At 42.1% G+C, this 20,464-nt stretch overlaps 1 protein-coding gene across 1 annotated transcript in view; it reads left to right on the forward strand.

The window, feature by feature from the left end:
• Positions 1–20,464, forward strand: part of xpo4 (exportin 4) — an 87,976-nt gene that overhangs the window by 57,316 nt on the left and 10,196 nt on the right. Inside the window, exons 9-14 of the mRNA XM_049595077.1 lie at positions 9,266–9,440; positions 10,012–10,188; positions 10,465–10,607; positions 10,821–10,966; positions 13,337–13,514; positions 19,693–19,852. Coding sequence (XP_049451034.1) covers positions 9,266–9,440; positions 10,012–10,188; positions 10,465–10,607; positions 10,821–10,966; positions 13,337–13,514; positions 19,693–19,852 — 979 coding nt within the window. The remainder of the gene's footprint in view (positions 1–9,265; positions 9,441–10,011; positions 10,189–10,464; positions 10,608–10,820; positions 10,967–13,336; positions 13,515–19,692; positions 19,853–20,464) is intronic.

Below are 20,464 nucleotides of genomic sequence, written 5' to 3' on the forward strand. Positions count from 1 at the left end.
TAAAATTAATGAACTTTCCTCTGCTCAATGGATCGCATTGTGCAGGGAATGACTGGAGAATAAAGAGCATAAAAATCACATGAGGTCTAAGGACTGCATTTACAGAATAATAATATTGTGTAATAAAGGCCACATGTCTGCGTTTGTGCACTTAAATCTAAATTTAATGCTTTTCTACAACCTCTGCTGTTCATTTCATGTAGCGTAGCGTTCACAAAGCAGGATCAGTCAGCACAGTTACTCTTCTATTACCTTGGCTACAGTCTCAGTGGCTGTTTATCTCCCTCCAGAATCTCAAGGATTTCATGTTTCTTAAATTCAGAGACTCAACAAGTGATGGGAGGCCAACGTCAGCAGGAGTGTGACTCATACCGTGCCATTTCTGCTTTATTTACAGGAAGTAATTGCTTGTTGAGTCTGTGTTTTTAATGGCCTCTGATTCCAGCATCTGTGCACAGTGTATGGGAAACTGGCTGGAGAGGGAACAGCGTGTCTTCCAGTTCAGTAACAAATAGAGTTAACCAGGAATTTGCGTTTTCCCAGTTTCATTAGAAGCAGAATTTACGTGAAAGTGGATCAAATTATGGCTTTAGTATCGTCACAGAGACTGTTTATTCAACGAGGGAGGAAAAGTCATCACTAGCAACCACTGAAACACTGGTAAATACTGGGTGTACGTGTGTGTAAGTGTGTCAGTCCTACAGTAGTTGCCCTCTAATTTAAAGTGAAGCTGTCCGACCTTTAACATAAAGCTGATGTTGAATCCAGAGTGGCATAGGTTTAATATTTAAACTATTTCTTCTTCTATAAAAAGAAATATTCTGACCTGCATTGCGTATGAAATCACATACTATGCTGTACATAACCAATATGTGTATTCATTCAGCATACTTTTATGTACATAAACAGTAGTGTGTGTCTTTTCGGACGCACTGAGCTATAATTACCACGCCACTTCTTGAGAGCCTCTTTGCCATTTGGAGACTCATAACCATGGCAACCTGCACCAGCCTCATCTGTACCATCATCTGCAGCATGATGAACCCTCTGGAGCTTTTATTTTTCATAACGTTTGTTGGAGAAAGTTATTTCAGCTGTTGGAAATGCTAACCACAGGCTAACTCGTTGTGTAACATCTTGTCACAGGCATCTTAGCTACATGCTAATAAGCTGATGTGTAGCAGGAATAATGTTTATGTGTGTACCAAATGTCGTGGCACGCCATCCAAATAGTCTCTGAGATATCTCAATCTGGATCAAAGGGTTGGAGTGACCGACCAATGTCCCCGGAGCCACGCCGCTTGCATGGCTAACAAAAAGCCCAAACAATGATGTTCTATAACAAAGCTTAATCATGTAATAAGTCATCCATCTGTCATGGTTTCCCAACCAAAATACTTCATATGGTGTTTTCTAAATTGCACATCAGGCAGCAGACTCATGACCAAAGTAATTCATCACTTATTGATGTTACAGAACTGCCATGGTCACTGCTGCTGTTGGTAACGTTTTCATCACTACTGCATTGCATTGTGGGATATTTATGCCAGCGCAGTGTCCAATGTTGGCACACTGTAATGTTTATTTGGAAATATTATGTAATTCACATTCTTGTGGTTTCATACTAAGGCTTCAGACATACAAAAACTCATACACACTATTTTAACTTACTAAATAGCATGTTAGTATGGGTAGAAGTCATCTGGTAACTGTGGATCATTGATATCTGTCAAATAATTTCAAGCAGGAGTCGGACATCAATAACAAAATGTAATTTGAAGGGGTGTCGGTGGCTTAGTGGTAGAGCAGGCGCCCCATGTACAAGGCTGTTGCCGCAGCAGCCCAGGTTCGACTCCAGCCTGTGGGCCCTTTGCTGCATGTCACTCCCTCTCTCTCCCCCCTTCACGCTCATCTGTCCTATCGATTAAAGGCTTAAAATGCCCGAAAAAATATCTTAAAATAAAAAATGTAATTTGAGAAGTTATTCCATCTCGTAAGGGGCTCATTGTATGGGTTAAGTTTACTCTCAAAAAAAATAAATAAGATGCAAGTCTCCTTCAAAAACAATTGAAGGCACACTGTAGGGTTTGTGCAAAAAAATGCACAAAATTAAAAAAAAAGACAAAGTTCTGGCTCAGAGGTCTTCATCAGGGTCAATGTCTGCTGTAGCTACAAACCTTTTTCCACTATAGTCAACTAAATGTTGACTAGTGCTTTTATAGAGAAGTTATAAATATGTATAGATGATTAAAGTAAAACAAAGTGAAACAGCGTAATGCACATAAATATAAGTAACCAGGAAACTAAACTATTTCAAGCACCTTTTAAGCTCATATGTCGCAAAGTGCTTCACAGTAAAAGACAAGAGCAAGACATGAAATACAGTTAGCCACAAAATATGAGAAATTATAGTCATTGAAATATGTTACGATGAAAAATTCTTTTGGCACATTTATTTTTCTAAATGAAAAGGAAACCACACTTAATTTTTTTAAGGTATTCTAAAGAAGTGGGAAACACAGAAATCTAATAAATGAATATAACATGGAAATAAAGTTAAAACTGGAGCTGATTCAAGTCCAAAATCAGAGTTTGTGGTCAGTCTTTAAAGCTGTTATCTAAATACATTTTTGACTGATAAAATAATGAAAGTGTGCAGTGAATTTTAGCCTCTTATTCAAAAAAAGTTAGCTCTTGTCCTTGTTTCATTATTACGGTGTTTTCAAAACTCACAAAGCATCAAAATGGCTTTTGGTTTCCTCTAGAACAAATTGTGTGTGTGTCACAGCCAGGCCGTTCAGCTCAATGTATTTAGCTGAAAATCCCTTTACTAAGCAGAACTGAACCTGGGTGTTCCGAGCAAAGGAAATAAATGTTCTTCGTCTCTCCAGCTCAGCCTCAAAGCCAGTTTTCATCAATACTTCCTGCAGAGGCGTCAATTTGGACCTCTGCGTCAAGAATCTGTAATCAGAGCTTACAGTCAGAAGTAAAGCAGCACTTGTTTCGAGCCTCCGTCCTGCAGAAATAATCGAATCTTCACTCAAGTAATCAAGGAGTCATAATCAAAGTGACCGACAGAAAAATGATCAGTTGTACTCGAGATGAATCGAGAAAGAGATGGGTTTCACTGGCGTTCTGCAGATGTGTGTCATCGAAGAGCCACAGGACCTCCTCAGTCTGTGATTCTTGTATCAGCTGCTTGTTAGCAGAGGTCATGTGAAGAAATAGAGCTGTGTAATGCTGTGGATTTGCTCACAGACAGCTGTTTGGAGCCCATTGATTGTTCCTGTGCACGGTGCAGGGGAGTCACAGTGTGTTTTGGGCTACAGGAAGATGCATTAGAAGAGATTACTGCGCTGTTTTTAGCAGCTGGGTGAGGCGGCAGTTAGCGTCCAACACCAGCCTCAAGTAATTAAAAAAGGAAACACACTCTGCTCTTTCTCACCTTGTAATGCCAGACAAAATAACTTTGCCCCAGTTGTTCATGTGTTTAGTATTGTTAAAGGAGCGTCCTCTGCCGCTGCTACTAACCATAATTTTTAATTTAACAATCGTTGCTTAGTCAAATATCAAAGAATAGTGAAAAACGCCACGATTTTCTAAAGCTCAAGGTGACAAATGTCTTGATTTGTTACAGTCTGAAACCCAAAATATTCAGTGCATAATAATAAAACAGAAAAGTAGCAAATCTGCACTCTGGAGTCACTTTAGCCAGAGAATAGTCTGAGTTTCTGCTAGAAAAAAATGACATAAAGATAAGAATCTGTATGACTTTAAGAATAAAAGGCAAGAAGGAAACGATTATTCACCTTGTTCCTACCTTTGTCATCCCTGCAGCACTGTTTGAGCAAAGCACTGTTGTTGCTGAATACCTTGCTGACACCATCTTGTCTCTGAGTGCCTCACAGCCAGACCAGCTGTCTGTAGTGCTGTAGGGAAGGTGAACCAGTGTTGCCGCACCTACATCAGCAACCTGTGCCAACAGTGTCACAGCACTGAATCTAACTTGTCTAAGCAGTATGACAGCGTGTGTAATATTGTGTTTGTCATGCCGTGTGCGATTGACTGCCGAGCCTAAGCAGGCAACAGGAAGGACAGAATTTCAGAGGCGAGAGCACTCTCTCAAGCCACCTATATACAGACTGTCCAAGGCGGGAATGTTGCATCATTATTCTGCCTCGCTATTTCGTAAAACCATAGACTCTATAATAAAGATGGACAACATGACTCCACTCCAACATGGCTCCCATAGGTGTATAATAATAACTAAATACTGGACCCCAAGATGGCAGCTATTCATTCCAATGGAGCTGCTTACCTGGCACATACAGCAAAGAAGGTTTCTAGCTTTCAGGTGTACTTTCATGGTATGCGGCCCACTGAATATGTGCAGTAGTGTTTCTCCCACTGGCCCTGCCCACAAGTTCCTGCTTGGCTCACAGACTTTACATTGTGACGACATCCCAGATTTTTTTAAATCACTTTTTCGGCTCAAGGAAAGTTTTACAGATACAAAACCTTTATGGTGTAAAAATGTGGAGTATAAAGAGTCATAATTGACCTTGTTTGCAGTCAGAACTATCTAGTAGCTGGTTCCCGCCAAAGTTTTCCTCAGGATAGATGGCGCTCAGAGTCTCGCAGTTTTATCTGATGAAGCGAATCATTAGAGGTCTTTGGATGGAAACGTTCTCAACCTACTCTCAAACTTTAAATCGGTAAGAAGCCCGGCTTGCTGGTCTGGAGCCGGGTTTGGAAAGTGAGACAACTGGTGCTGTGGGATGAACTGAACTGTTTCAGAGACGTCTCTTTCACGTTGGTGGTCTACGGGGAAAAATGCTTTTTGGACTGCAGGGATTTTAGGCCACTGGAAAAAATCGGATGCAAGGCTTAGCTGCATCCCTGGGGGCCTGACCATTCCCCAAAAGTGAAGCCCAAACATCTCCACCGCCCCCTGGTGGCTGGCTGCAGGATAAGTCTCAACCCCGCCCCCTCTGTGTAAGCGAACAGGACATGGGCCAAACTAAAATATCAAAATACACGTCAAAGATGGTCCCTGTTCACGTGTTCTTGTTTCTGGAAAGTTTGGCTTTGATTAAGTTATTTGATGCTATAAAAAGCAGGTTTGACATTTGTAATGACAGCTGTGTGTGCCAGTTGGTGGCGTCGATCATGATTGGTTCAACAGATGTATGGGTAAGAACTCAATACCACAGAGATTGCTACTGCTCAGACTCTGTCCGTCAGATTACGTCACCATTGCATGATGGCGGCGGCTTTGTCCGGGATATTTTGGCTTCATTTCTGTACAGCTGGAGGAAGTGGAGACGTAATGTCCATCTCTGTGTACAGTCACTGCGTAAAATGTACAAGCATGGGTTGGTCAAAGGTCACTGTGACATCATAGTACACTTTTTTTTGCCATAACTCAGTAATTCGTACATTAATCATGACAAAATGTCACACAGATATCTGATATGATAAAATGATGAAGTGATGACAGACCAAAAGGTCAAAGGTCAGCTTCACTGTGACATCATAATGTTCTGCAAAAATACTTTTCTGGACATTATTCAATGTCTTAACTCGGCAACAGAAGGGGAGACATTTGGTCAGATACAGAATACGTGACACTAATCTTGAAAGTGTGGTGGCAGGGCAGATCGTCCGTGCTGCCTAGTTCATGATGTGTGTGAAGCATCCATGTTTTAAAATTTGTAGCTTCTTCACAGCAACATCCAAATGTGAGGCACTGTCTACGGTCATGGCCACACAAGTCTGTACAGACATGGATGTGAACTGCAACTTTAATGATTGGCGCAGACGTGTAACCACAAGATGACATTTCTAGTTGAATCATTTTGTGTCCTTTGTCTAGCCTCTGTGTAACTGTTAATAAAAGGGGATAGAAAAAAGTTATAGTTTATTGAAGAGTTTTAACAGGCACAGTGGCGTTCATGGGAGCTCTGTGTGTGTGTGTGTGTGTGTGTGTGTGTGTGTGTGTGTGTTGGAGAGATGATTATCTAGAAGCAGCGTTTTACGTTAGTTTGCGGGTGTGTCTGCAGCCAGTGGTTCTGATCTGAATTACACTCACATATAAAGTATAAATAACCGAGACGTACACTTGAAAGTGAGCAGCAGCTTGTTGTTGGACCATGTGATCCAGTGAGTAGGGGTCGCTCTCTTTTCTCTCACAGGCCCTCCCTCCCTCCCTCTCTCTTCCCTCCTCTCCTGCTCCGTCTGTAATCACCTATTCTTGGAGCTTTTTTCCAATTGCCTCATCGGAAAACCATGCGGAGAGGGATGGCCGATCTGCAGTGATTGAACAGTTCTGCTCGCAATTTAACTCCATCTGATAGGGGTTAGCGAGGCCTCTCTCACACAGCGTTCCTCTCCGACTGACTGTGGGAGAGAGAGGTGTGTCAGCTCAAACACAAACTCAACACTCAGACTTTTGCTTTTTCTGGTGCAGCAAAGGCAACACACACAAAAAAGACTAAAATATACAGGAAACTTCAAGGGTGGTGTTGGTTTTGTGGAGGGTTTTTAAATGAGGGATTTTCCCTTGAATGTTAGTAACATGGCATATTTAGACTTTGATCTGTTAACCTCTTCAGCTCTCAACCATAGAGCCATTTTTGCCTTTTTAAGAGGGGAGAGGGGATCTTTAGGTGGAGATAGCAGGTCAACAGTAGATACCACATAGAAGTAGTGTACATCATCTGAAAGCCTGGAAACCTGGAAATTAATTTGAGTTTTTCTTGTCACAAATTTGTAATAAACATTGTTTTAGGTTAGACATTTATTTAAACTTCTAAAGTTGAGTGTATAGAGGTGTAGAGCATTATGATTGAAGTATATAACGGCCATTCCCACGTTCAGTTATGCCTCATAAGATGTTACAGTATTTTTGGGTTGATACCATTAGTCTCATAGATTTGATGCCAACTTTTAACATTTTATATCACTTGATAGTTGGTAAAAATGGTCAACAATGCCACATTAAGACTCCAAGACCCTGAGGGTCAAAAATGAATGCTGGGAATTGGTTTCAAAAACTTCTGACATTTGGAGATTTCTGCAAGAATTGCATTCTTCTGCGGTTGGATGGTGAGCACTTCTGTTCTGGAAGCTGCTGAGAATCCTCCTTATTGCCCATATACCTACGAAAGCCATCCATCCCCTAGATGCATGAGGTCTCTAGTTTGAGGCTGTCAAGTTTCATGAGGCTGTGATTATCGTAGAGGTCACTGTGGGTCATTTTATACAGTGAGGTCAAGTTTCAATAAATGGTCTCACTACAATGAAATGGGTCCTATGGGGGGCAACGTCATCACAGATGAATAAAAATGGGCTCATTGAATCCACAAGAGTCTCAGCTTTCCAGTCGGACTCAATTTATACAATTCCAAGACTTTATGGACCCCAGTAAGCAGAAATATTCAAATACAATAGGCAACTTTTACTGCATGAAGAAAACTGCATAGTTTTTGCCCAGAACTGCATGGGACTAGCGGTGGGCCTCCCTGTAAAGTGGAGACTTGTGAGCACCCATAGATTCCATTTTCATTCATATTTCCTGAGATGAGAGGTGAAAGGACCCCTATGAAAATGGCCATGCCAGTTTTTCCTTCGCCAAACTTTAGCCTAACTTTGAAGCGTTACTTAACCACCTTCCAAACAAACAGGCATGACATGGTTACCAATGGATGCCTTAGGTTGTCTCGTTTCATACGATACCAGAATCTTCACTCTAAACTCAGCTCACTACAGCCTCTGAAAGATTGTACTGTCGGCTGAGGACACTGGCGTCCCTTCCCTGGGGGAGTGGAAAAGGTTCACTCATCAAAACATGTAGAAAACCCTGGCAAGTTTTCAGAATTGTTTCATCGTATAAGAACTTAATCCTGTTTGTTTTGTCGTGCACTCATGAGTAAAGCCTGTCTTAATATTGTGTTCCTTAGCTTATCACAGAACTATCTGTGTCATTGTATATGTTGTCCCATCTGTGCAGACATGGGCATGTAGGTCTTAAAATGAGGTGTGGTCACGCGCATTGTTGACATATTGTTATTTTGAGGCAGCAGAAAGTGACTGCACCAATAACCTAAAAAAAAATCCTGGTCTCAAGTTAAGATGGTGCAGTATTTTCCTGCTGTTTAAAGGGTGCATTATTTAGATTGTAAGATGCACCTACATAGGCAGGTTCACAACGTGTGTACACTCTCACCCTTTGCCCCTCACACCTTACTTTGCGCCCAGATTATGCACCATTTAACAAGCAAAAGTGGAGTTGGAGAATGCATCTATAGATCATTTAGGGCCCTCTGTATTACTGAACAATATCTGACACCTGATTAAATGCTCCTCGTTAACTTTGAGCTTTTTATTATTTTAAAAACGTGGCTGCATTCTTCTTCTTCTTCTTCTTGTGATCCTCCGATATGTCTTCACATTGATCGTACAGACACTGCGGTCGGCTTGTCCTGATGGTGCAGAATTACGATTACAAGCCACTTTTATATCTGGTTTTAAAATTCACCAACACGCAGCCAAATATGATTTTAGCGTGTCCACACATGTCACTTCGTGCTTCGTGGTACGATCTGATGATGAAAGCCTCCTCCAAACGAGATGTGTAATTATAGCCATCCTGTATATCATCATGTACTTTGTGTACTGTACCATGAGGGAGAAATACCATAAAAATAACCTCAGATGCAGCTGTGGAAAACTGCTCAGGGGTCAAGTTGCCCACGAGTTTTTGGTTAAGGATCAATTTTCATGCTTGTTTCCAAAACCTCAGTCACCAGTGGGTAAACTGGAAAGTGACCCCAGTTTAGCCTCTGCCTCACCCTGCGGAGTGGAAACTGTCCGTCCTCGGGCCAACGCTCGGGAAAAGGAGCAGTTTAACCTTTTCTGACAAGAGAAGGAAATTGATTTTGTACCACTGGATGAGTGGAGGAAGAAGAACTTGGATCCCTTAGTCGAAGTGGAAATACTTTAGTCTAAAAATACTTCATTAGAAGTTACTGTTCTCGAGGTAGTTCCAGAAGTACTGTCAGCAAAATGTACTTAAAGTATCAAAAGTAAAAGTTGTCATTGTGCAGAACAACTCCTCACAAGGTGTTAGATTATTATAATTTTCTTCAATATAGTACATGCTGTACTGATAATTTCTCACCCTGACTCTCCCAACAGTATTAATCATTTTATTGATTTATGTGGATCTTTTCTTTAGTTCACATTTTATTTTCTGTGTTCTCAGGATTGAGATCGAGGACTCGGAGGCTGTGGGCATCTCAAACATCATCTCCAACATGATCACCATGTTCCCTCGAAGTACTTTAACAGCGCTGCCCAGTGACCTCTTCACCTCCTTCATCAACTGCCTCACGCTGCTCACCTGCTCGTTTGGACGCAGTGCCGCCCTCGAGGAGGTGGTGAGTAATAAGGAGTTCATGCCAAACCTATTTGCTGAAGGTTTCAAAGGATTAACAGTGTTCAATTTTTTTTTGGTTCTTTCTTTATTTCATTTGAATATTTTTGAGGATCCTAATGGAATAAAATAATCCAATATCACAAGGGAAAAAACATACATCAAGAGATAATCGTAATAAATATTTTCTATAGCAGAAATATGTTTTTTTCTGCTTTCCTCTTCTGTTAAATCATCTCGTGAGCTCCTTGAATTTTTTTATTCTTTATTATGATATCATTACATTTAAAGACAATGTACAGTGAATGTAGGGGTTAAAGTAAAAAATAGCCATCTTTGATATGTGAAATCCAAATTTTAAGTCACAGTTTAGGCCAGAGTGCATCAGTGACCACTGTTCAACAATGTGAAAATGATTCTGTGTGTATGATATGAACACATATTGAATATATGACCTGAGAGATTTATGTCACTGACTTGTCACTGGGTCATTAAAGACAACAAAGCCCAGAGATTTGAGTCTCATTATGACATTTTGTTGCTGACATCCACTCGCTCTTCTTCTCTTTGCTCAGCTGGATAAGGACGACATGGTTTACATGGAGGCGTACGACAAGCTGCTGGAGTCGTGGTTGACGCTCGTCCAGGACGAGGAGCATTTTCCTCGCGGCTGCTTCGTCCAGCCAGCGATCCAGGTTTTTAACTCGTACATCCAGTGTCACTTGGCTGCTCCTGACGGCACCCGGAACCTGGTGAGACTCTGATGCAGTATTTCACTTCACATTCATGATAAAACAGTGTGTTTTACTGAGGGAAGGCAACCCTAAAGATTTGGAAGATGTGTTACAGGATAGAAATGAAGCACTCTGTTCCATTAATTTCAGCACTATAATACTAGATATACTCGTGCCATTATATTCAAAGCCATGATTGCTCTCTATCCTCCTCACAACACATTGACTTACTTTTCCTTTCACATTTTCTCTTTGTGATTTATAAAACCCTGACCCCATGCTCACCTTCCTCAGTCAGTGAATGGCATATCATCTCATGAAGAAGAAGAGATCAACGAGCTGCAGGAAGACGACAGAGAGCTGTTCTCCGACCAGCTGTCCAGCATCGGTGTGCTGGGACGTGTAGCAGCTGACCACTGTATCCCTCTGCTCACAAGGTAAACTAGTAAAACTTAACCAAGTACTTCATTTCATCTCCTGCTGTGACCTCTCCACGAGACACCTCCAGAAGGCAGAATTTCTCTCCTGACTTTTGTTTAGTTGCATAATTATAATTTCATTGGAGATATATTGTGATCTTGGAGTTCAGGTAGCGAACACTGTGATTGTGTTTCCCATGTTAACGCCAATCTTGTGACGTCGTCCTGCAGCCTGCTAGAGGACCGGGTGACACGGCTGCACGGTCAGCTCCAGAGGACCCAGCAGCACCTCATGGCCACGTCTGACCCCGGGTCAATGGACCGCAAAGTGCTGGACGACCTCTACGAGGACATCCACTGGCTCATACTGGTGTCAGGTCAGCAGCAAGATGTGACACTCTGTGTCTTTTTATTCTTAAAAAGATATAAGATTTTGGAGTTGTCTGATCTCTTTATACATTGACTGGATCAATTTTAATGAAAAATGATATACAGTACAGGCCAAAAGTTTGGACACACCTTCTCATTCAATGCATTTTCTTTATTTTCATGACTATTTACATTGTAGATTCTCACTGAAGGCATCAAAACTATGAATGAACACATGTGGAGTTATGTACTTAACAAAAAAAGGTGAAATAACTGAAAACATGTTTTATATTCTAGTTTCTTCAAAATAGCCACCCTTTGCTCTGATTACTGCTTTGCACACTCTTGGCATTCTCTCCATGAGCTTCAAGAGGTAGTCACCTGAAATGGTTTCCACTTCACAGGTGTGCCTTCTCAGGGTTAATTAGTGGAATTTCTTGCTTTATCAATGGGGTTGGGACCATCAGTTGTGTTGTGCAGAAGTCAGGTTAATACACAGCCGACAGCCCTATTGGACAACTGTTAAAATTCATATTATGGCAAGAACCAATCAGCTAACTAAAGAAAAACCAGTGGCCATCATTACTTTAAGAAATGAAGGTCAGTCAGTCCGGAAAATTGCAAAAACTTTAAATGTGTCCCCAAGTGGAGTCGCAAAAACCATCAAGCGCTACAACGAAACTGGCACACATGAGGACCGACCCAGGAAAGGAAGACCAAGAGTCACCTCTGCTTCTGAGGATAAGTTCATCCGAGTCACCAGCCTCAGAAATGGCAAGTTAACAGCAGCTCAGATCAGAGACCAGATGAATGCCACACAGAGTCCTAGCAGCAGACCCATCTCTAGAACAACTGTTAAGAGGAGACTGCGCGAATCAGGCCTTCATGGTCAAATAGCTGCTAGGAAACCACTGCTAAGGAGAGGCAACAAGCAGAAGAGATTTGTTTGGGCCAAGAAACACAAGGAATGGACATTAGACCAGTGGAAATCTGTGCTTTGGTCTGATGAGTCCAAATTTGAGATCTTTGGTTCCAACCGCCGTGTCTTTGTGAGACGCAGAAAAGGTGAACGGATGGATTCCACATGCCTGGTTCCCACTGTGAAGCATGGAGGAGGAGGAGGTGTGATGGTGTGGGGGTGTTTTGCTGGTGACACTGTTGGGGATTTATTCAAAATTGAAGGCACACTGAACCAGCATGGCTACCACAGCATCCTGCAGCGACATGCCATCCCATCCGGTTTGCGTTTAGTTGGGCGATCATTTATTTTTCAACAGGACAATGACCCCAAACACACCTCCAGGCTGTGTAAGGGCTATTTGACCAAGAAGGAGAGTGATGGAGTGCTGCGGCAGATGACCTGGCCTCCACAGTCACCGGACCTGAACCCAATGGAGATGGTTTGGGGTGAGCTGGACCGCAGAGTGAAGGCAAAGGGGCCAACAAGTGCTAAACACCTCTGGGAACTCCTTCAAGACTGTTGGAAAACCATTTCAGGTGACTACCTCTTGAAGCTCATGGAGAGAATGCCAAGAGTGTGCAAAGCAGTAATCAGAGCAAAGGGTGGCTATTTTGAAGAAACTAGAATATAAAACATGTTTTCAGTTATTTCACCTTTTTTTGTTAAGTACATAACTCCACATGTGTTCATTCATAGTTTTGATGCCTTCAGTGAGAATCTACAATGTAAATAGTCATGAAAATAAAGAAAACGCATTGAATGAGAAGGTGTGTCCAAACTTTTGGCCTGTACTGTATTTCACTACTAAGAAATACACATTTAAACTAGTTGCAGTCAAGTATAACAGGGTTCAGACATATATTTGTGAAATCACAGAGGGCACTTTGAAAAAGCTGTGATGTTCTTCTACACTGGAATATGGCATTTTTTAATAGTGTTCACAAATTACTTTTCCAGTGCAGTTTATTCCAATTAAGTGACGTTATTTGTGAGCAAGACAAATGAGCAGAGCTCCACCCGGCTGTGTGGGTTTGTGTTAATGAAATATTGTCTGAATCAGCATCATTAAAGGCGTGCACAGCAGCACTGCAGACTCCTCACCATAAACTTACCATTTAGGTTGGCTGGGCCAAAAGGAGCGGCCTTTAGGGATGAAATTCTGTATTTTATTTTATTTTAATTTTTATGACCCTGTTACAGACCTTTTTGTGAGCAGTTTGATGTAGGAACTGTTTCTTTCTACTGAACTACACCAGCCAACCATATCATTGCGCAGAAGGAAGTGTGCATCTGCTCATGGACGAGATGTTTGACAGCACAAGATGTAAACACTAATGATGATAATCTAGTTGTGTATTTTTTGTTTTGGAAAAGTAGGCTTTAACATGCCATCTGTATCTGTCTGTGCGTCCTTTAGGGTATTTATTAGCAGACGACCCTCAGGGTGAAACCCCGTTGATCCCCTCAGAGGTGATGGAGTTCTCCATCAAACACTCGACAGAAGTAGACATCAACACGACACTGCAGATCCTCGGGTCACCGGGGGAGAAGGCTTCGTCCATACCAGGCTGCAATCGCACAGACTCAGTCATCAGGTACTGTGTGTATTAAAGGTCGATAAAATGCTTTGACATATTTTAAGTGCTCATGTGGCATTGGATGCTGCAAGACTGACAAGACTGACCACTCAGGAATTTATAAGATGTGCTGAGAATGCTGTTGTCCTCTACCAAAACACTTTGACACTGAAGATTAGAAGATCAGGAACAGAAACAGTAGGGCCGAAACATCCGTTGGATTCTGTTGAGTGAACCTGAAGAAGCCACAGGCAAAACACGTTGTTCTCTCTCAACAAGATCACAGTAATTCAGTTCAGTGTGTAGTGGTTTATGTTTAGGATTTTATTTGAGATTTTCCTGCATCCAACCAGTACCTGGTCCTTGATACTTTCTGTGCAGAGGGAGTTCTGCTTAATAGTGAAAAAAGCCAAACATTTGCTGTTTCGTGTTTCTTAGATGTGAGATTTTGATGCTTTTCTTTGTCGTACATGAGAATAAACCAAAAAGCTTTGAATTTTTGGACCGTTCGTCTGATAAACGTACTATTTAAAGACGTTACCTTGGGCTCGGTAAAATCACACGGGGTATGTTTCACTTTTTTCTGACATTTTATTGACAAAAAGATTAGATTAAATTGATACTGAAAATAGGGGAGTCCCTGACTAAGTATTTACTTTGAATATGATTCGTCAAGTCATGCCTGTCATCAAGGGCCTGTCCCAATACCCACATTTCCCCTAGAAATACCCACTTGCGGGGGCGTCGGTGGCTTAGTGGTAGAGCAGGCGCCCCATATACAAGGCTGTTGCCGCAGCGTCCCGGGTTCAACTCCAGCCTGTGGCCCTTTGCTGCATGTCACTCCCTCTCTCTCCCCCCTTTACGCTTCTCTGTCCTATCCATTAAAGGCTAGAAATGCCCGAAAAAATATCTTTAAAAAAAAAAAGAAAGAAATACCCACTTGTACTTGGTTGTGCGCGGTCATGTTTAAGCTAGTGGTGTCCCAAAACAGAATTGAGGTAGTGGAAGTGGTTTCCAACACTTAAAACCCGCCCTAGATTCCAAGGGAGCCCCAACCCACACTTTCAACGAAGTAGAAGATGAAACAACTTGTGAAGTCAGCAACTTCGGCAAGTTTTGGAAGACAATTCGTTACTGTACGATCGGAATGTAGGCTATACAAACAAGAGATGGTTGGACTAGCGTAAACTCATCAGCAACTGGGTTGAACACAGCGTCAAAATATTTAAACAAAACGACTTACCCGAACAAAATCGATCAGAACTAGAAGACGTTGTAGGGGCATCCTGTTTTCAGCATTTCTTCTCTGTTGATTCATCAGACAGAGAAGAATAAACATAGCACACACCACAACACAAGCGCTGGAGCCGGCATTTTCATTGCGTCGCTACTATGCGTGACATATGCCTGCACTTCAGCCACGCAGACTTGCAGGAAGTGGTGTCCCATTTCTTAGGGAAAGATCTCTACCCTAATATTTTTCACTTCCCTCATCAAGGGTCTCGTAAACGAAGGCACTCAATAAGTGGAAGATTTAAGGGGTAGAAATGGGATTGGGCCTTAAAGTTGAATCATGTTTTGTTTTGGGTTTTTTGCTCATTGATCCATTTTGTCATTTTCAGCATTAGTTTAAAAAAATTTCACACCAGAAAAAAGAGCTGAAACACCCAGTTAAACAATTCATCTTCTTGGCCTGACAAACAAACTTGGTTCCATCTATCCCTGTTCGTTGTGTAGAAGTGTCTGTGACTGTAGGTGTGGCAGCAGCGCTGTCCACAGTACTGATAGGGAGTGAAGAGATCGATAGACAGACAGAACACATCATTTAGTTCAGTTCCTGTTTGCTTTCGGTGGTTGGAAACAGAACTTTCGACTTTCTGTTGGAGCGTGAGAGATGTAAGACACAAACAGCTGTTTCTGAGTGTCTTCCTCTGCAGGTTTTGACAGAAAACCGTTTATAAGATCAAAAAATATTAACACTGTGTAAACACTACGTTCTGTTGTGAGTGCTCTGATTTATGAATTTGAAAATGGAATGATCCTTTGTTTCATAACCACCTCCTTAGATCAAATAGTCGACTATACAGGATCACCCCTAAATCAAACCACTAGTCCCTTTTTTTGCAACTGGAACCAAATGAATTTGCAAATATTTCATGTTGCATGTCTAAAGCCGCCTTTTTGTCTCAATTTTCCGGGAATTAAGTTGTTCCTTCCTCTTTTTGCCATTAAAACACATACAGTGTAAACAAGGATTCAAATGATACGGCTGGAGGAACTTTAAAGTTTTATATTTTGAATTGTGCAGCATTTTGTAAGTGTTCCTGCAGGATTTTTTTCACTGCACTTTCTGGCTGTTAAATGAATTTCTTTGCTACCAAGAGTTCATGAGCTATTGAGCAGTGTGTTCCTCCTTTGTTGGGTTTCAAGGCGTCATAGGGGCTGAGACTACTGAAAAGTTACTTACTGGCACCCGGCATTGAGAGCTGGAAGGTCGACAGCTTGAGTCTCCAAACTAAGAAGAAGAAACTATGTGTAGGTTGGGTGAAAGAGGAATTTGACATTCAGTAGCTGTTTTTCCTTCAACAACACAAGACTTTGTGGACGAAGGTCTCAGGTTTGAATTTGTGTAACAGAAAGAATGTTAAGCAAAGCATCTGTGAAAATGTCATGCAGCACATGTTCGAAAAGTATTTTTGACACTGAAGTTGACTCAAGGACCAGGCAAACTGCTGTCAGATAGATGGTTGAGGGCATGTCTTTGTGTCCAGGAGTCCTTGACAGTTTATTTCATCTTAACATACACACCTCCATATAAACTTCCAGAATAGACTTCCTTACTGTCGGAGGCTGGTTGAACCTCTAAGTGTTGTCACAGTTATTATCCAATAAAGCTAAAAGGTGGGTCAGTGCCTTCACGTTCACACCCAAACACCATCTGAATGTGCAGCCAGTAAAACACAGAAACAAACACCCTCTCACTGTGGTTTGGTTTAATGTGGTTTTAAGACCAACATGCGGCGCATGTGTCTCAGGATGACAAACACTTAAACACGCACGGGGTAAAACACAGCTTAATAAAACTGTCACTACTATAGCATGAGCTCTCTTTCACACAGACATGGAGGTGTTTCTCTCACACTCCTGAACCTGAGAACCTTCTGATGATAATAAGACAGTCCAACCTCACAGGGAACAAAAATATAAGTGGGCTGAGGTGTCCTCTTTATATCCCCTTAAAGCTGGAGCAGGCAGAAACTGGGAAAGGCTACAGAATGTGAAAATGCACCCTCCTCCAGCAGCTCTCCTTCTCTCTTCTAAGCCCCTCCCATCACAAGACCACGAGCACATGTACGTGCTTCATACAGTAACCCTGTGTTTCCCATACATTTATTTATTTAATCTTATTTTATTGGAGCGTTGCTCACAGCTCATTCACTCAGCCCTTCTTTGCGGAGTTAGCTGCTAGACACCCCACGGTCGCTCCGCCTTGCTCCCCACCACTGTGGACTACTTCCCCAGGCAGAGAGTGGGCAGCAGCTTGGGAGATGAACCTTCAGTTGCAGGCTGTAGCAGCTTGAATTTGGCCAGCACCAGGTGTCACAGTGTGTAAAGCAGCAACAGAAAGTTTGCTGATCGAGCAGGGAGTCAGGGCTGTCTGGTCCCCTGGAGCTGGGGTTTGTGTTGCCTGGATTTAGGTTGCTGCAGCTGCTGACTGAAGGTCCATCTCTAGAGCTGCTGCCTGCTCTCCTCCTAGCGAGGTGGTCTGTGGCTGTGGGAAGTGAGGCGGAGAACACACTGTGACTCAAGGCTCTAACTAACGTTAGCTACATAAATGTGAACTTGAAGTCGCAACCGTGAGGCTTTAGCTCCAGTTAGCAGAAGGCTAAACTATTAAAAACATTTTCTCTACATCTCCAAAACACTTATCCAATATTGAAACATGTTTTTATGTCATAGGCTGATTTTCTGAAGCCTAAAAAAAGAGCCAAGAGGAGGAGCAGAAGTTTAGTTTTCTCTCAGACCTCTTGAATTAAACCATGCTTAAAGTTTATTAAGGGATTTTTACCAAATGAAGCCAAAATTAAGCTGCCTATCCCAGCTTTGATATTGTCAGTCAGACATAAAAAGCAATTTGTAGTCAGCCTGGGCTCTGGGAAAATGTGATTTTACCATTTTCTGACTTTTAATATATTAAATTATTAATCAGTTAATCAAAACATAAAAAAGTGAGATTTATCGGTAATGAAAATAACCCCTAGTTGCAAACACTGCCCGCTATTATAAGATGATAAATAAGGAGACGACCAGGTGCCAGCTGCAGGTTAGAGTCAGAGCCTCCATTTCTTTTCCCAAACACAGTTTCAGCTCTGAATGAATTTGCTGCTGCAGTTAAACATTTTCTCCTGTGTCACAGCTCAAAGTGACAATAATGTATCCCCAGGACGGTCGAAGAAGTTGTTGATCGATAAAAGTTATTGAACAATTTTTTACCCGAGGGCTGAGATTTCTAACTTCCAGACTAAATGTTCAGACAGTACTTTCCTTCTGTACGAGGAGAAATATGTGTTTATGGTAATTTAAATGCCTCTCTGGTTGTTGCAGTGCATGCTGGTCCGCCTCTGCTACTGTTTGGATTAGAAGTTGTTCTCACAGTGCGCGTGTCCCTGTGAGGCTGTTGAACAACAGCACAAAATGATGCTGATAAAAATACACCGACATTATAATGAAATGGACTCTGGGTAGCAGAGCGCATCTCACTGCTGCTATCAGACAGGATTTATCTTTTCAACAACAATTAATTGTGCAGCCCGACAGAATGCAACTGCGGTGTTAGAAACGTTGTGCAGTTCAGGGATGTTGGCAGCTACACTGGATGCAGGCGCACTTGTGTGTGCGCACAGATAATCACAGTGACGACAATAGACAGTCACAGTAGCCAGTGACATTGTCTGTTGAAGGTCGTTGAGCCCTGTGTTTTCTAGATTGTTCATTATGTCGAGGAGTGTGTGTGTCCAGTATGTGTGTGCGTGAGAGGGGGATGATGGCAATGACAGAGGATTGCTGAGATGAGTGGCCGATGGCGTCAGGTTTCCTATCAGCGAGTGTCCGACCCCGGCCCCGTAAATGTCAGCGTGGTTTTGTTTTCTGCAAACAATGTGAAACTGTGCACTGTCCTCGACGGAGGGGATGGACCTGTAAGCTGCTTTAAGCCCTCTGTCTCTCTGTCCTTTATATGCTCTGTGTGTGTGTCTGTGTTTGTGTGAGTGAGAGATGCACTGATTTTCTTGGCCAAGTTTCCATTTTAGAAAAGTGTGACCTGCAGATTCCTCTGATTTTCTTCATTTTTAAGAACTGTGATTAACAACGGAGTCTTTTTCACCTAAACCACGTTAACGAGGCTAAATTATTATCGCCGTTGTGGAAATCAAAGATAACATCAAACAGCATCACATAATTGCAGCACACGGTGTCAACAGTTTTCAAAATTATCTCGCTAATACCGTGAATATATCACCAAGTATTATTTTAGTTTTCAGGTAGTTTTTGTGTATAGAATCACTGCATTGAACAGGTGCAGTGCTGCTACATACACTCCGCTTCTACAGTCACCTCACCCGGCAAATCTTGACCACCTGCACACCTGGATTGTTTTTTGCCTCTACCTTTAGATTTGATCACTTTTATTTTAATTCAGTAATTCAGCTCCTAATCGGTAGTTCATGTTCGGCACATGGGAGAAGTCGCAGCTAGTTGCAATCTGCACTTCTCACTGCTAGATACCAGTAAATCCTACACACTGTTCCTTTAGATAACATTTACATTTTTTCCCAAACTGCACCAGGTTACATTTCTTTCTCTCACTCAAACTCAATATAAAAAAGTGTTCTCTTAGACTTATGCGTATGTCGTGATGTTGAGGTCAAAATTATATAAATTCTTTTCAGTGTTTGAATCAAAAACTGCTCCTTTATTTTTCTCTCTGCTGAGCTATTCTTGTTACGACCTTGTTTATATCATACAGTCTATTTCAGTCTTCATTTCTCTCATCCTTTAGACTACTCACCTTCCTGCTCTCATGTCGTCTCACCGTTTCATCTCCTAACCTTTCAGTTTTCTACCTGCACGGACTTCTCTGCCATCTCGTCTCCCATGTTTCACTCCAGCTACTTTCTTTTATATTCTTCTGTCACAGGTTGCTGTCGGCGGTGTTGCGGACGTCAGAGGTTGAGTCCAGGGCGACGAGAGCAAGTCTGACAGAGCTGCTGAGCCCTCAGATGGGAAAAGACATCGTGTGGTTCCTCAGACGCTGGGCCAAGACATACCTGCTGGTGGATGAGAAGCTGTACGAGCAGGTATGAGCTGACGTACAGTACAGGCCAAAAGTTTGGACACACCTTCTCATTCAATGCGTTTTCTTTATTTTCATGACTATTTACATTGTAGATTCTCACTGAAGGCATCAAAACTATGAATGAACACATGTGGAGTTATGTACTTAACAAAAAAAGGTGAAATAACTGAAAACATGTTTTATATTCTAGTTTCTTCAAAATAGCCACCCTTTGCTCTGATTACTGCTTTGCACATTCTTGGCATTCTCTCCATGAGCTTCAAGAGGTAGTCACCTGAAATGGTTTTCCAACAGTCTTGAAGGAGTTCCCAGAGGTGTTTAGCACTTGTTGGCCCCTTTGCCTTCACTCTGCGGTCCAGCTCACCCCAAACCATCTCCATTGGGTTCAGGTCCGGTGACTGTGGAGGCCAGGTCATCTGCCGCAGCACTCCATCACTCTCCTTCTTGGTCAAATAGCCCTTACACAGCCTGGAGGTGTGTTTGGGGTCATTGTCCTGTTGAAAAATAAATGATCGTCCAACTAACGCAAACCGGATGGGATGGCATGTCGCTGCAGGATGCTGTGGTAGCCATGCTGGTTCAGTGTGCCTTCAATTTTGAATAAATCCCCAAC

The sequence above is a fragment of the Epinephelus fuscoguttatus genome, linkage group LG13 (assembly GCF_011397635.1).
Source record: "Epinephelus fuscoguttatus linkage group LG13, E.fuscoguttatus.final_Chr_v1".
Taxonomy (NCBI): Eukaryota; Metazoa; Chordata; class Actinopteri; order Perciformes; family Serranidae; genus Epinephelus; species Epinephelus fuscoguttatus.